This window comes from Chiloscyllium plagiosum, unplaced genomic scaffold, assembly GCF_037043375.1.
Source record: "Chiloscyllium plagiosum isolate Xiang-an unplaced genomic scaffold, Cpla_swu_hap1 HiC_scaffold_26, whole genome shotgun sequence".
Taxonomy (NCBI): domain Eukaryota; kingdom Metazoa; phylum Chordata; class Chondrichthyes; order Orectolobiformes; family Hemiscylliidae; genus Chiloscyllium; species Chiloscyllium plagiosum.
Window position 1 is genome coordinate 7,740,166 of NW_028270164.1, and position 17,197 is coordinate 7,757,362.

Below are 17,197 nucleotides of genomic sequence, written 5' to 3' on the forward strand. Positions count from 1 at the left end.
GATAGGAAGGAGACCAAAATTGCATGCAATATTCCAACAGTGGCCTAACCAATGTCCTGTACAGCCGCAACATGACCTCCCAACTCCTGTACTCAATATTCTGACCAATAAAGGAAAGCATACAAAACGCTGCCTTCACTGTCCTATCTACCTGCGACTCCACTTTCAAGGAGCCATGAACCTGCACTCCAAGGTCTCTTTGTTCAGCAACACTACCTCGGACCTTACCATTAAGTGTAAAAGTCCTGCTAAGATTTGCTTTCCCAAAATGCAGCACCTCGCATTTATCTGAATTAAATTCCATCTGCCACCTCTCAGCCAATTGGCCCATCTGGTCAAGATCCTGTTGTAATCTGAGGTAACCCTCTTCACTGTCCACTACACCTCCAATTTTGGTGTCATCTGCAAACTTACAAACTGTACCTCATATGCTCACATCCAACTCATTTATATAAATGACTAAAAGTAGAGGACCCAGCACTGATCTTTGTGGCACTCCACTGGTCACAGGCCTCCAGTCTGAAAAACAACCCTCCACCACCACCCTCTGTCTTCTACCTTTGAGCCAGTTCTGTTTCCAAATGGCTAGTTCTCCCTGTATTCCATGAGATCTAACCTTGCTAATCAGTCTCCCATGGGGAACCTTGTCAAATGCCTTACTGAAGTCCATATAGATCACTCTACTGCTCTGCCCTCATCAATCTTTGTTACACGTTCAAAACACTTAATCAAGTTTGTGAGCCATGAATTCCCACGCACAAAACCATGTTGACTATCCCTAATCAGTCCTTACCTTTCCAAATACATGTACATCCTGTCCCTCAGGATTCCCTCCAACAACTTGCCCACCACCGAGGTCACGCTCACCGGTCTATAGTTCCCTGGCTTGTCCTTACCACCCTTCTTAAACAGTGGCACCACGTGAGCCAACCTCCAGTCTTCCAGCAGCTCACCTGTGACTATCGATGATAAAAATATCTCAGCAAGAGGCCCAGCAATCACTTCTCTAGCTTCCCACAGAGTTCTCTGGTACACCTGAACAGGTCCTGGGGATTTATCCACCTTTACCCATTTCAAGACATCCAGTACTTCCTCCTCTGTAATATGGACATTTTGAAGATGTCACCATCTATTTCCCTACAGTCTATATCTTCCATATCCTTTTCCACAGTAAATACTAAATGAATATTTTGCATCAGTATCTCCCCCATTTTCTGTGGCTCCACACAAAGGCCGCCTTGCTGATCTTTGAGGGCCCCTGTTCTCTCGCTAGTTACCCTTTTGTCCTTAATATATTTGTAAAAACCTTTGGATTCTCCTTAATTCTATTTGCCAAAGCTATCTCATGTCCCCGTTTTGCCCTCCTGATTTCCCTCTTGAGTATCCTCCTACTTTCTTTATACTCTAAGGATTCACTCGATTTATCCTGTCTGTACCTGAGATGTGCTTCCTTTTTCTTAACCAAACCCTCGATTTCTTTAGCCCTCCTCCCTACCTTTTATCTTAGCCTGCTTGGCACACCCTCTTCATTCCTGAAGAAGGGCTTATGCCCGAAACTTCGATTCTCTTGTTCCTTTGATGCTGCCTGACCTGCTGCGCTTTTCCAGCAACACAATTTTAAGCTCTGATCTCCAGCATCTGCAGTCCTTACTTTCTCCTCAATTTCTTTAGTCATCCAGCATTTCCTATAGTTACCAGCCTTCCCTTTCACCCTGACAGGAATATACTTTCTCTGGATTCTTGTTATCCCATTTCTGAAGGCTTCTCATTTTCCAGCCGTCCCTTTACTTGGGAACATCTGCCTCCAATCAGCTTTCAAAAGTTCTTGCCTAATACCGTCAAAATTGGCCTTTCTCCAATTTAGAACTTCAACTTTTAGATCTGGTCTATCCTTTTTCCATCACAATTTTAAAATGAATAGAATTATGGTCGCTGGCCCCAAAGTGCTCCCCCACTGACACCTCAGTCACCTGCCCTGCCTTATTTCCCAAGAGTAGGTCAAGTTTTGCACCTTCTTTAGTCGGTACATCCACATACTGAATCAGAAAATTGTCATGTACACACTTAAGAAATTCCTCTCCATCTTAAACCTTTAACAGTTGATGTTTGGAAAATTAAAATCCTCTACCATAACCACCCTATTATTCTTACAGATAGCTGAGATATCCTTACAAGGTTTCTGAAGGTTGTGGCTCAGGTTGAGGTTTAGGGTGTTGGTTTGCTCGCTGAGCTGTAGGTTTGATATCCAGATGTTTCATTACCTGGCGAGGTAACATCATCAGTGGCGACCTCCAAGTGAAGCGAAACTGTTGACTCCTGCTTTCTATTTATATCTCTCTCCTGGATGGGGTTCCTGGGGTTTGTGGTGATGTCATTTCCTGTTCGTTTTCTGAGGGGTTGATAGATGGTATATAGATCTATGTGTTTGTTTATGGCGTTGTGGTTGGAGTGCCAGGCCTCTAGGAATTCTCTGGCATTCGAGAACCACCTATACGACGTATTCAAGAAGAACGGATACTCAAAAAACACAGTGCGCAGATTCCTCAATAACAAACCACGACAAGCAGACAAAACACAGCCAGAAACCCTGACCACCTTACCATATATAAAAGAAGTTTCAGAAATGACAGCCAGACTACTGAGACCCCTCAATCCAAGTAGCACAAACCCACCAACACTCTCAAACAAAAACTAACAAACCTAAAAGACCCAGTACAACCCATGGACAAAACCAACGTCATCTATAAAATTCCATGCATGGACTACCACAAACACTACGTAGGACAAACAGGAAGAAAGTTAGCCACCAGGATACATGAACACCAGCTAGCCACAAAAAGACACAATCCCGTCTCCCTCATAGCCCTACACACGGATGAAGAAAAAAACCCACCATTTCGACTGGGACAACACATCTATCCTGGGACAGGCTAAGCAAAGACCTGCCAGAGAATTCCTAGAGGCCTGGCACTCCAACCACAATGCCATAAACAAGCACATAGGTCTAGATGCCATCTATCAACCCCTCAGAAAACGAACAGCAAATGACATCACCACAAATCACAGGAACCCCATTCAGGAGAAAGATATAAATAGAAAGCAGGAGACAACAGCTTCGCTTCACTTGGAGGTCGCCACTGATGATGTTACCTAGCCAGGTAATGAAACATCTGGATATCAAACCTACAGCTCAGTGAGCAAACCTACATCCTATATCCTTACAAGTGTTTCTCAATTTCCCTCTGACCTTTTGGGGGGTCTATAATACAATTCCAATAAGGTAATCATCCCTTTCTTATTTCTCAGTTCCACCCAAATAACTTCCCTGGATGTATTGCCAGGAATATCCTCCCTTACCACAGCTGTAATGCTATCCCTTATCAAAAATGTCACTCCCCCTCCTCCTTTGCCTCCGTTTCTATCCTTCCTGTAGCATTTGTATCCTGGTACACTCAGCTGCCAGTCTTGCCCATCCCTGAGCCATGTTTCCGTAATTGCTATGATATCCCAGTCCCATGTTCCTAACCATGCCCTGAGTTCATCTGCCTTCCCATTTAGGCCCCTTGCATTGAAATAAATGCAGTTTAATTTATTAGTCCTACCTTGTCCCTGCCTGCCTTGACTGTTTGACTCACTTCTGTTCTCAGCTGTACCTGTCTCAGATCGATCTCTTTCCTCACTTTCCCCCCTGGGTACCCCCCCCACCCCACCTTTCAAGTTTAAATCATCCCAAGCAGTTCTAGCAAATTTCCCTGCCAGTACATTAGTCCCCTTCCAATTTAGGTGCAATCCGTCCTTCTTGTACAGGTCACTTCTAGCCCAAAAGAGATTCCAATGATCCAAAAATGTGAATCCTTCTCCCATACACCAGCTGCTCAGCCATGCATTCATCTGCTCTATCCTCCTATTCCTGCCCTCACTAGCTCGTAGCACTGGGAGTAATCCAGATAGTACTACCCTTGAGGACCTCCTTTTTAAAATTCTACCTAACTCTCTGTAGTCTCCCTTCAGAGTCTCAACCTTTTCCCTTCCAATGTCGTTGGTTCCAATGTTGGCAATGACCACCTGCTGGCCCCTCTCCCCTGTAAGAATATTCTGCACCCTCTGAGACATCCTTGATCCTGGCACCAGGGAAACAACACATCATTCTGCTTTTTCTCTGCTGGCCACAGAAACGTCTGTCTGTACCTCGGACTACAGAATCCCCTAACACAATTGATCTCTTGGAAGCCGACGTACCCCTCGTTGCATTAGAGCCAGTCTCAATACAGAAACTTGGCTGTTTGTGCTACGTTCCCCTGAGAATCCATCACCCCCTACATTTTCCAAAACAGCATACCTGTTTGAAATGGGTATATCCACAAAAGACTCCTGCTCTAGCTGCCTACCTCTCTCACCCTTCCTGGAGTTAACCTATCTATGTGACTGTATCTGAGATTTTCCCCCCTTTCTATAACTGCCATCCATCACATACTGTAGCTGTTGCAAATTCCTCATCGCTTCTATTTGTCTGTCCAACTGATCCACTCGATCTGATAAGATTTGCATCCAACAGCATTTATGGCAGATATAATCCGCAGTAACCCTTAAACTCTCTTTAAACTCCCATATCTGACAAGAACTACATACCACTGCAAGGGCCATTTTTTGCTCCTTCACAATCTACAGGCCCAGAAAATAACACCATCTTATTCCTCTACAAACACTGCCCCAGGTTAAATTAATAGCTATGGCTTATATTTTAAGTTTAATCAAGAGACTTATCCCCAAAAACATATAATCAAGAAAGAATCCACTGTACCTACTACTGCAGCCTTTCTATTGGACAGACTTAAAACAACAATTAACTTATCTGATTCTGTGCTATGAACTTTGCCCAACAGTTCCTCCAAGATTAGTTGTGAATTTCACTGTTTGTTAATTTTCCCAGATGCACTCTGATGTCCAGCGATACACTAATTCAAACAGCAAAGGCGGTAACTGTGCAGGTTTTCTCTCTCTCTCTCTCCTGCATTGTCCTCACCATGTGCTTCCTTTGTCTGCTCTTCTCCCTTTTAAACTGCTGTTGTTTTGACTTTTTTTCCAAAGTTCCAAAACAATGCAACAGCATATAAATCAGTAATTGCTGCTCCTGGAATTCGAGGAAATCGCCTCCAACACCTAAAAATACCTCAAAAAAAGGAGCAGCTCTTGCAGCCAGAAATTTTTCCTGTCCTCCATCTTGCACCCAGAATCCTCTGTGCTGCATTAATTCTAGAATGAGAGGTCCCATAGCTTTTGGATAAGGGGTGGTAGATTTTAAAAATGAGAAATTCTCAAAGGCTCATGAATCTGTGGAATTCACTGCCCCAGTGTGCGGTGAATGCTGGGACATTGAGTAAATTTAAGAAGGAGACAGACAAGTTTTGAATTAGTAATGGATTAAATGGTAATGGAGAGTGTGCAGGAAAGTTGAGTAGAGGCAAAGATGAAACAGGTCATCAAATGATGGAGAAAGTGAGGACTGCAGATGCTGGAGATCAGAGCTGAATTCTTTCTGAAGAAGGGCTTATGCCCGAAACGTCGATTTTCCTGCTCCTTGGATGCTGCCTGACCTGCGCTTTTCCAGCAACACATTTTCAGCATCAAATGATGGAGCAGTCTCGAGGGGTTGAATTGTCTATGCCTGCTCTTACTACTTACATTCTAATTCAAAATATTCTGATTTCAAAATCTGACTTTTCTTCACTGGACCTACTGAGATTGGGAAAACAGTCTTTGCATCTTGAAGTGTGCAGGATGAGTGGAGGTTGAGGGGCTCTGACTAATTGGGTGGGTCTTAACTTGTGTGATGTGCTGAATATTCTCTTTCTATGTTGTCTAATTCTAGATTCAACCAATTTAATGGCACACATTCCAAAACGAATGATTTCCTGTTAAGCAGAGGTTATTTGTTAGATTTGTACCTGTTGCTTTGCTACTATCAGACCAGTGTTTTTTGCTTCCCCTCCCCACTGACCTGGTTACTGAGCTAACTCCTCTTAAAATCAGGAAATGCATATCCAAAGTGAAGTACTTCCAGGTTATCCATTGGAGAGTTTTAATCTAGATTTAGAGCTAGGTTTAAACTTAGTTAATTTCAAATTTATTTGCGTTAATTGCAACCAGAGGTTTCATTGTTTACCAGTGGTCTCTGTGATGAATTAATGAAGTTCCTCACACCTAGTATAAAAGATTTGTATTTAGTGATGAAAGGCAAAAAGAGCAGAGAATTGGTCATGGGGGACTCTTGTGGTGCAGTGGTAGTGTCCTTGTCTCCATGCTAGTAAGTCCTACTTGCTCTGAGATGTCTATCAATTGCATAGTTCAAACATTTCCAGGCGTTTTAAGCAGCCATGCTGTTTCGGAAAACATATGGATACTTGCAGGTAAAATTTAGAGTTTAGCCAAAATATATTTTAAAAAATTACATAACTGAAAAAAAGCATTAAGTTTATCCACGCAGCTGCTGTATACTTGGAAATATTTCTAGTAGTTACGAGATAAAGGCCTGATGTTCAGTTCTGAGAGGTTTGGGCCATCAGTTTAGATGGAGAGTTGACAACAACCATGTATATGAAAGGTACATACTGTTTTTCAATGTAAAACTCTGCTAATTTTTAAAAAATCAAACCAACAAAGAATGTTTAAAAAAAAAACTGATAAATTTGAGTGTGAAAGAAATCTAGCCAGAAATATAAAAGCAAATAGTAAGAGTAGATTTACAAGAATGACAGTTGGACTTTATGGGTTAAGTTATGAGGAAAGTCTATATAAGTTAGGCTCTTTTTTTAAAGTCGACTTTAGGTTAGGGGGCTGATCTGATTGAAGTCTTTAAGATATTAACAAGAAAAGACACAAGGAGGCATAGTCTTAAAATTTAGGTCTGACCATTCAGAAGAGATGTTAGGATGCGTTTCTACATACTAAGTGTGGTAGAGGCTTCAAGGTGTTTTCCACAAATGATAGCAATGCTAGATCAGTTGTAATTTTAAATCTGAGATAGATAATAACTTTGCTTAATAAAAATTTAAGGGATAAAGGCAGGTATGTGGATTTACACCACAGATCAGCCATGATTTCATTGAAAAACAGAAGTCTTGAGGAGCTGAATGACCTATTCTTGGTCCTATGACTTAAAAGGATTTTTTTAGAAAGTTTAAACAAAATCATTAGTCCTATGGAAAGTGAGTTTGGAGAAGAAAGGGAATTACAAAGGTGGCAGTAGAAATCAACAGCGGTTTTGCATCAGTCTTCACTATAGAGGACACTAGTAATATCCCAGAAGAGCTATGTACACATATAGTATATATGCAGGGAGGAACCCAGAACAATTAAAATCACCAAAGAAGAGGTACTAAGTAAGTTGTAAGAAAAGTTTTAGCATACTAAAGCCAGAGATGGCAGTTGTCTTGTGAGAAATGGTAAACAGGCTAGGCTTCCATCCATTGGAGTTTAATAGGGTAAGAAATGATTGGATTATCATGAATGAGCTCCTGAAGAATTGCCCATTTAAAAAATAAATTGTTATTATTTTTCTCAGATCTGGAGTCTTTCAAATTATTTTCCTGAAATGGTTCGTAGAAGCAGAGTATTTGAAAACCTTGAAGTAGAGGGGAATGGATTCTTGATAAACAGAAGATGCAAAAGGTTATCACAGGAAGGGAGGAATTTGCATTGGGGGATGCAATCAGCTTAACCATAATGGCAGGCTCGAGGGATGGAATGATGCACTATCGCTGCTTGTTCATATTTAGTGTGGTGCCATGCAATGCAACAATCTATTCAAACAAGCAAATGATTGACCATGTACAAATATTAATCTAGATGAAAGGGAATACAAAATTTATTTTAAAACCATTTAAACCATCATGATGAAATTTCTGAAATTTAATTTAAAAACTTACACCTTCAGCAGTTCTGCTCTGTGGTGTCAGCAAAGAAAATACTACTCGTGCTTCTGGATTGAGGTATCGATCCAAGACGTTTGAACTCTAGCATAAAGTAATGCTGACGAACCAGGATTGGTACCTGTCAATCCAAAGCCATTGCTTCAGGTGCCACACTTATGTAAACCTGAAATCTACAGTATATTGGGGAGTTGGGGCATGAATTACTTACTGCACAATACCTTTCTTCTGACTTGCTGTTGGAGCTGCAGTATTTATATGGCTTCTGCATTTCACTTTCTGGTCAGTGGCAACCGTTAAGATATTGATGGTCTCGTCTCAGTGGTGATAATGCTACCAAATGTCATTGGACAACAGTTAGATTCTAACTTGTTGAAAGTGGTCATTGCCTGGCAGTTGTGTGGCACGAGTGCTACTTGCTGATATTAGGTTAGATTAAATTTTTTTTATTGTCGAGTGTACTCAAATGTACAGAGTTGGCCTCTTCAGTGATATATTAGAAATACAATAGTTAGAATTTTAAAAACCGAAGTGAAAAGAAATGTTCAGATGGTCCTCACTGTCACCATGAGACTTGAACCGGACTCACCAATGCCACCTGCGCTGGACCCACCAACGTTGCTGTGCTGCTGCTGATACCACCTCTAGACCTGTGGCAGACCTGCCAATGTTGAAGTCACCACACTTGCTGACACCATTGTGGAATCCATTGAAGTACCAAGTCTGGATGTTGTCCAGGTCTGTCTTCGTTTGGAGATGGATGGCAACAGTATCTGACAAGTTGCAACTGGTGCTGAATATTGTGCAATCATCAGCGAATTTCCCCCACTTCCCACCTTATGATGGAGGAAAAGTTATTGAAGCAACTAAAGATGATTGGTCTAAGGATATTCCCCTAAGGAATTCCTGTAGGGATGCCATGGATCTGGGATGACTGATCCCAAAAATCACAGCCTCTCCTTTTCTAGTAGGCATGGCTGTAACCAGAGTGCCTAATTTTGCTATGGCTCCTTATTGCCACATTCCAGTCAAATGCAAGCTTGATGTCAAGAGCAGTCAATCTCAACAACCCCAAGTTATAAAGTGGCCAGGAGCTGAGTGACCTTAGCGAAACCCAAACTGTGTATGAGTGAACATTTATTGCAAAAAACATGCTGTTTGATAACACGTGATGATCAGTTTTACTGAGAATTAGAAACTATTAATCAGTCTGGGGCAGTAATTGGGAGAAAGTGAGGACTGCAGATGCTGAAGATCAGTCGAGAGTGTTTTGCTGGGAAAGCACAGCAGGTTAGGTCAGGCAGCATCCGAGGAGCAGGAGAATCGACGTTTTGGACATAAGCCCTTCATCAGGCAGTGCTTTCCCAGCAACACAATCTTGACCCTGGGGCAGTAACTGGCCTAGTTAGGTTTAGCTGCCAGTTGCATACAGGATATATATTTGGGCAATTTTCCAAATAGTCGGGTAGACTCCAGTTTTAGTTTGAGCAGCTTGAACAACTTGAGTATTAGGATTCCTGTTAACCACAGAAGCATAACTTTGATTTCATTTGTGGTGAAATAACTATGCAGGCATACTTTCGCAGACCTCCACTGCACACTTAGGTAGCATATTTCAGATCTTGACCATTTATGTGAAAATATCTCTTTGAATATCTCCCTTACTATTTTTTTGCCAGTTAGCTTAATTCAGTGCCCTGCTGTACTACTTGTACTTGGCTACTGAGATGGAATAATGTTTGAATAAATGGATGCATGATGTAGGAAGACCTATCATTTTATTAAGTAGTAAACAGTTCTGTCCTCTTAGAGATGATCTTCATACTGGCCCAAGCACTTGGGACTCTGGGGCTGTGAAATTGGAATACGTAGCACTGACAAACCTGAAGGTACTGTAAATGGTTGTTGGTCAACTTCCAGATCAGCCTGGATGGCATATGGTGATTGAAAGAATATTAATACCTGTGAGCCTTACAGTGTGGATATGGCACCAAACTTGCTGCTTTATACATTTTGATTAATCAATTGAGGACTGCAGATGCTAGAGAGTCAGAGTTGAAAACTGTGGTGCTGGAAAGGCTGATGAAGGGCTTATGCCTGAAACGTCAACTCTCCTCCTTGGATGCTGCCTGACCTGCTATGCTTTTCCAGGGCCACACATTTTGACTCTCCAGTTAATGCCTTCTCTTAAACATTCTGAGCTAAATGTGCGTTTAAATGTAGAAGATAAGAACCTACTTTGTTCCTCCCCTCTTCACCAGTAGCACAAGTTATATGTATTGGCATGCAACTTTCAGGTGAGGTGTGTTTTACTTTATCTGTGGGTGCGAGGCTAATTAGTAGGTTGAGGTTCAGCTTATTGGGCATTAATCCAAATTTACTGCAGACTGATGATCCGTTTGAGTGACGAATAGGAGTTGGCATTTTAAGACACACTGACTGATCTTAACCGATGCAGCCCAGTCCTTCAGGCCACAATCCTTGTATTGGCCTCAATGTCCTGAGGTTTTTCAGGTCAGAGTGTCATAGAGTCCTTGTGGAAACAGACTTCTTTCTTATTTTCAATCTTCTGAGCTGAAGCCTATATAGTATTAGTGAACCTGGGAACCTTGCATTCTGTCTAATGCTGTAGTGCTATACTTTCTCTTCCCAGAAACATTTCTACAGATTACTCCACAGAATTCCTGCAGCAAGTATGAATTTTGCCTTTGAGACCTATATGCTGGCCTTTAGACCTCGGCTCTCAGCCGAGCATGCAGCTAGTCAATAATGTGTTTAGTGCTCGATTGCATGCTACGATCAAGAAATGAGGCAGTTTCAAATGTGGCGTGGAGCAATTGCACATCACAATCCCTATTCCTGTTTTAAGTAAAAACCAAAGGAAAGGCTAATAGGCACACCTCCATGAAATACTTTTTAGTTTTCGATTGGCAGATGACTCGAAAGTTTTCAACTTTGTGATAGTCTGAAGGGTTTGTTTGTATTGAGAGTTCAGACAGAATAATCTGAACTGAATTGAACAAAGCACCAAATCGATTTTTAAAAGAAAGTGCCCTTGTTTAATAAGAAACTTGATATATGCAGGAAGAATAAATGTACTTCGGATTTTACACCAGAATAAACTTGATATTCAATATTTTAATTATTAATACTTTGAGACATTTCCTGCTTGATAAGTGACTTGACCATATGATGTAGGAGGAGAAGTTGGCTTTTGGCCCATCAAATCCACTGTACTGTTCAGTGAAATCATAACTAATCTGATAATCCCTAACTCCACTTTGCCTTATCCTCAACCTTTGACTCCTTTATCGATTAAAAATCAGTCTTGTCTGTAGGGAATGGCCATGTCTTGACAGCTCTGAAGTAAATAATTTCACAGATTCTCCACCCACTCTGGGTGAAGAAAAATCCTCCACATTTTTATCACATGCATGTCTTACTCTGGGATCAAGTCCTCTGCTCCTAGGCTCTCCCACAAGGGAAACTAACTCCTTAGCGTCTACACTGTCAAATATCTTTAAGAATTTATGTTTCAATAAGATTGGTTCTCATTCTTCTGAACTCCAATAAGTACAAGCCCAAGCTATTCAATCTAACCTCATACATCATTCCAGGAATCAGACCAGTAAACCATTGCTGTACTTCCTTTATAGCAAGAGCGCTTTTCCTCCAACAAAGAGACCAAAACTATCAGCCTTTCGGAGAGAGACCTTTTAATTCCTACTTTTTGTTCTCTACCAACCAGTTTTCTATCCGTCTTAATACACTACCCCTAATCCCATGTGCTTTAAGGTTACATGCCTTTATGTGGGGTTTATTCAAAAGTTTTCTGAAAATGCAAATAAACCACATCTACTGGCTCCCTTGATCAGCTCCGAAGGATTCCATTAGATTTGTCAAGCGTGATTTCCCTTTCATAAATCCATGCTGAGTCTGTCTGGTCCTGCCACAGTTTTCCATGTGTTCTGCTATTAAACCTCTTACATGTTTTTTTTAAAACCTACTACGTTTCATTATCATCCATGCTTGGAAAAATATGTCTGTTCCTTCAGGGTTAGTGAGTCAAAATCATGAAGCTCCCTCCCTAACAGTATTATGGGGTATTTGCACCAAATTGGCTGTAACCATTCAAATAGGGAGATCACCACTGACTTCTCAAGGGCAACGAGGGATGAGCAATAATTACTGATTCAGTCAGCAATGTCATATGTGATGAATGAATAAAAAGCATGCTGCTGTTCTGTAGATACTGTTAATGAATCTGCTACGACTGGATTAGCTAAACCAGAGTTTAATTCCAGCCTTTGGCGATTGTCAGGCATTCACCCTGTATCTGCCTGGGTTTCCCTAGGTGCTGCAGTTTCCTCCCACAGTCCAAAGGTGCGCAGGTCAGGTGGACTGGCCATGCTAAATTGCACCATGGTATCCAGTGATGTAAAGGCTAGGTGGATCGGTCGTAGTAAATGTGGGGTCACAGGGATAGTTTTGGGGGCTAGGTCTGGGTGGGATGCTGTCAGACAGGTTGGTGCAGACTTGGCAGACCAAATAGCCTCTTTCTACACTAAGAATTCTATGATTCAAAGCAAAAGCAAAGAAGGTTTAATAGCAGTGACCCACCTCAAATAACTTAGTCATATCACCTCCTGGTAGAGGTGACAAATACTACCAGGTCCCAGAAGTGGTCATCTCTGAAAATACTACATATTATCACCTGCTGTGTTAAAATCTTTGAACCGCCAAACCTTGTGGCAACTTCGCTTTCAGAACTTCAACTGTTTAAGATAGCAGTTTGCCATTACCTTTTTTAGAACAGTTACAAGTAGGTAATAAATGCTGGTATTGCTAGTAATGCCCACATCCCATGAATGAATTTTCAATAAATATATTGGGACTGATATCGTTGTTACCTTTCATCCCAGAGGTAAAATAACCTCCCAGTTCTGACTGCCTAAGTTGGAATACAAGCCACTTGAAGATGCTCGAGACTGCTGATACTGCATGAGTTGGCACATTTGGGAGAATCATAGAATTTTACAGTGTAGAAGGAGGTTATTCGGCACACAGTATCTGTACTGCCTCCCGACAGAGCTACCTATCCAGTCACATTCTCCAGCCTTATCTCCATAGCCCTCTAAACATGTCATGTTCAAATATGTCCAGTTCTACATTTTTCACATTTAGAATGAGTTTCTTTTCCAGACTTTCATTCTGGATTCCATTCATTAACTTGCAGTAATAAATGATATTAGCCAACTAATGTTAAAACTACAGGCTAATGATTGTAAAGCTGAAGATACCATTAAATTACCATTTGTAATGGTAATTTAATCAGACACTGGGCTTCAAAACTTTTATGATTCATCTGCAATCGCTCTTTAGAGAATGTTGAATCTGTTCCTTTAAGCAATTGAATTTGTTTTTCGATCAATACTGTCTAAAAAATGCATCTTAGAAATCACACCATGACTTTTTTTTGAAGTCTTGGAGAGCCAGAATTATCATTGGTCCACTGCTTAATAATGTCTGTATTCCAGTCTTCTTGAAGCCTAACTGAGTGACATTCCAAAGCCTGTTTGGAGGTCTTAAAACTGGATTGTTAACAATTTTAGACTGAATTAGATCTTTCTGTTCTGTTTAGAGCAAAGGGCTAATCTTGTAATTGAGCCTTTGTTCTTTCTGAATCAGTTTAGCCTTCCACATGCAATGGCTGCCAATGTAGCATTGAACAAATGTATTTTATTACTATAATTTGTGAACTGAAAATACCGAAGGTTTTGTTGTGTTCTTTGGACAGCAGAAGTAAATCTCTGCCAGACTGTAGTGACGTTTGGTGATTCAACTTTATTCACTAATAAACTGAATAGAAGTAGAAGTTTAATAGTGATTTCACTCAGTTACAATTCAGAGCTATCTTCAGGTTATGCTACCTTCAATACACAAGAGCTCTGCAAATTATGCATCAGAAAAATAAAGGGGAAAGAAAACCAGGCAAAGGACCATAATCATAATTAATGTTTTGTTTTCCAGAGCCAACATGAATTTGGAAAATCTCAGCAAGTCAGAATTGCTGATGTTCTTCAGTGTCCTTGAAGGAGAACTTGAAGCAAGAGATGTGGTGATTGAAGTATTGCAAGTAGGTGGCACAGATTTTAGTTCTCCTTTCCCAGATAAGTAGGGGCCACAAATTTTATTTTACCCCTCACAAAAAGAATGGCAGGATTTCAGCTTGTTATGGGCAAACTTATTTATCTTAATTACCATGTCTCGTAAATGTACACTTGAAAGCTAAACACTCCTTTCTCCAATATTGTGTGGTACTATGCTTCAGTGGATTTTGTGATGTGTAAAAATCATTCACATTTTGTCAAGAGCCATAAAAAAAAACGTTGTTATTACCTTATCCCAATATATTTATGACGTAACTGGTTCTTGCTAGTCATGAGTAAAAGGCAGTTGATGTGTAAATCTATCTTTCTGTGAAGTGTGAAAGACTCTGATTCCCACTTCCCTTTTCAGATGACCCTCAAGGATGTGTTCCACACAAAAGTATCTGTTCCCAGCAGATTTCTTTGTTTAACTCAGCATTAAGGAAATGACTGAGGCAAATAGGAAATTCCAATCATATTGTTTATTATACAGTCAATAGGAATTTTGTTCTCCTCCAAAGAGATACATATTTCTGAAATCAAACTTGCTCTTCCAGAGGACAAGTGATTACTCTAAAATATTTCTATTAATGCAGGAGAAATCTACAGCTCTCTGAGTAGTTGTTTGTTTTATGGCCATTTAGTTATGCAGAATGGAGGGGGGTTTGTAATTAATTCAGGCAGTTGTCATTAAATCGAGGACTTCAGATTCTTGATTGCTAGCACAAAAACCTGCTGTGCTACATTTGATGCGTTAGCATATAAAGTTGATAGCTCATTCAAGACTTCACTGCCTTACAAATCAACAAGCTGTGGCTAATTGATCAAAAATGCTGGAGACAAGCTGTACCACTGCACAGTGCTATTTATTGAATGTCTAGGTGGATCACAAGTGATGTTTTGTTTGTGCTTTAATTCAAAGATGGCCCATTTCGGGAGTGAAATGGTGGTTTGTTGGTTTTTTGGGCGTGTAACTATATCACTATTAAGGCTGGAATTTTCTGCAAAACATGACAGGATACCGTGGATGATTGCATTTTGGGCAAATTGCTGGCTTGGGATTTTTATTGCTTGCATTTTCTGTTTACTTCTGCTACGCATTTAAGCACCTGCTTTCAAAGGAGACCAACTTGCACCAGGTGCACCAAGCCTGTGCAAGCTTCTCCTCGGACTCAACAGTCCACACTGAAATCCGTAGTGAAGCCTTCAGAATGCACTCGTGACATTTCCTTTGACTGCCATGAGAACTCTCCAGTCCGCCGTGGAAGATTTGCTTTGGTATGCAAGTGTCGGACCTGGCTGCATGACCAGCCCAATGTCTGGGCAATTAGGGATGGATGATAAATTCTGCCTTGGTGAATGACGTCTGCAACCTGTGAATTACTTTAAAACATATCTGAGACTCATAGATATTTACAGCACAGAAGGAGACCGTTCAGCCCAATGTGTCCACATAGAACATAGAAGAATACAGCGCAGTACAGGCCCTTCGGCCCTCGATGTTGCGCCGATCCAAGCCCACCTAACCTACACTAGCCCACTATCCTCCATATGCCTATCCAATGCCCGCTTAAATGCCCATAATGAGGGAGAGTCCACCACTGCTACTGGCAGGGCATTCCATGAACTCACGACTCGCTGAGTAAAGAACCTACCCCTAACATCTGTCCTATACCTACCCCCCCTTAATTTAAAGCTATGCCCCCATGTAATAGCTGACTCCATACGTGGAAAAAGATTCTCACTGTCGACCCTATCTAAACCCCTAATCATCTTGTACACCTCTATCAAGTCACCCCTAAACCTTCTTTTCTCCAATGAAAACAACCCCAAGTGCCTCAGCCTTTCCTCATACGATCTTTTTACCAGAGGAGGTTTACCAGGCAACATCCTGGTAAACCTCCTCTGCACCCTTTCCAGTGCCTCCACATCCTTCCTATAATATGGCGACCAAAACTGCACACAATACTCCAGATGCGGCCGCACCAGAGTCTTATACAACTGCAACATGACCTCAGTACTCCGGAACTCAATTCCTCTACCAATAAAAGCCAGTACGCCATATGCCTTCTTCACCGCACTATTTACCTGGGTGGCAACTTTCAAAGATCTGTGTACATGGACACCAAGATCCCTCTGCTCATCCACACTACCAAGTATCCGACCATTAGCCCAGTACCCCATCTTTTTATTACTCTTACCAAAGTGAATCACCTCACACTTAGCTACATTGAACTCCATTTGCCACCTTTCTGCCCAGTTCTGCAGCTTATCTATATCCCGCTGTAACCTGCCACATCCTTCCTCACTGTCTACAACTCCTCTGACTTTCGTATCATCCGCAAACTTGCTCACCCAACCTTCTAACCCCTCCTCCAGGTCATTTATAAAAATGACAAACAGCAATGGTCCCAAAACAGATCCTTGCAGAACACCGCTAGTGACGGCACTCCAAGATGAACCTTTACCATCAACTACTACCCTCTGTCTTCTTCCAGCCAGCCAACTCCTAATCCAAACCTCCAACTCACCCTCAATGCCATACCTCCGTATTTTTTGCAGTAGTCTACCATGGAGAACCTTATCAAACGCCTTACTAAAATCCATATACACCACATTTACCACTTTCCCCTCGTCCACCTCGTTAGTCACCTTCTCAAAGAATTCAATAAGATTTGTGAGGCACGACCTGCCCTTCACAAAACCATGCTGACTATCCTTGATCACATTATTCCTATCCAGATGTTCATAAATCCTATCCCTTACAATTCTCTCTAAGACTTTGCCCACAACAGAAGTGAGACTCACCGGCCTATAGTTACTAGGGTTATCCCTACTCCCCTTCTTGAACAAGAGAACCACATTTGCTAGCCTCCAATCTTCTGGCACTACTCCTGTAGACAACGAGGACATAAAAATCAAGGCCAATGGCTCTGCAATCTCCTCCCTTGCTTCCCAGAGAATCCTAGGATAAATGCCATCAGGCCCAGGGGACTTATCTATTTTCTCCCTTTCCAGAATTTCCAAAACCTCTTCCCTACATACCTCAAAGCCATCCATTCTACTTAATTGTGACTCAGTACTCGCATTGACAACAATGTCCTGTTCCTGATTGAATAC

General features: G+C 41.4%; 1 protein-coding gene across 3 annotated transcripts in view; it reads left to right on the top strand.

The window, feature by feature from the left end:
- cttnbp2nlb (CTTNBP2 N-terminal like b) overlaps positions 1–17,197 on the top strand; it is a 108,836-nt gene that overhangs the window by 16,303 nt on the left and 75,336 nt on the right. For all 3 annotated transcript variants that reach the window (XM_043716376.2, XM_043716377.2, XM_087973449.1), the window contains exon 2: positions 13,959–14,064. In XM_043716376.2, coding sequence (XP_043572311.1) covers positions 13,966–14,064 — 99 coding nt within the window. In that variant the 5' untranslated portion in view covers positions 13,959–13,965. The remainder of the gene's footprint in view (positions 1–13,958; positions 14,065–17,197) is intronic.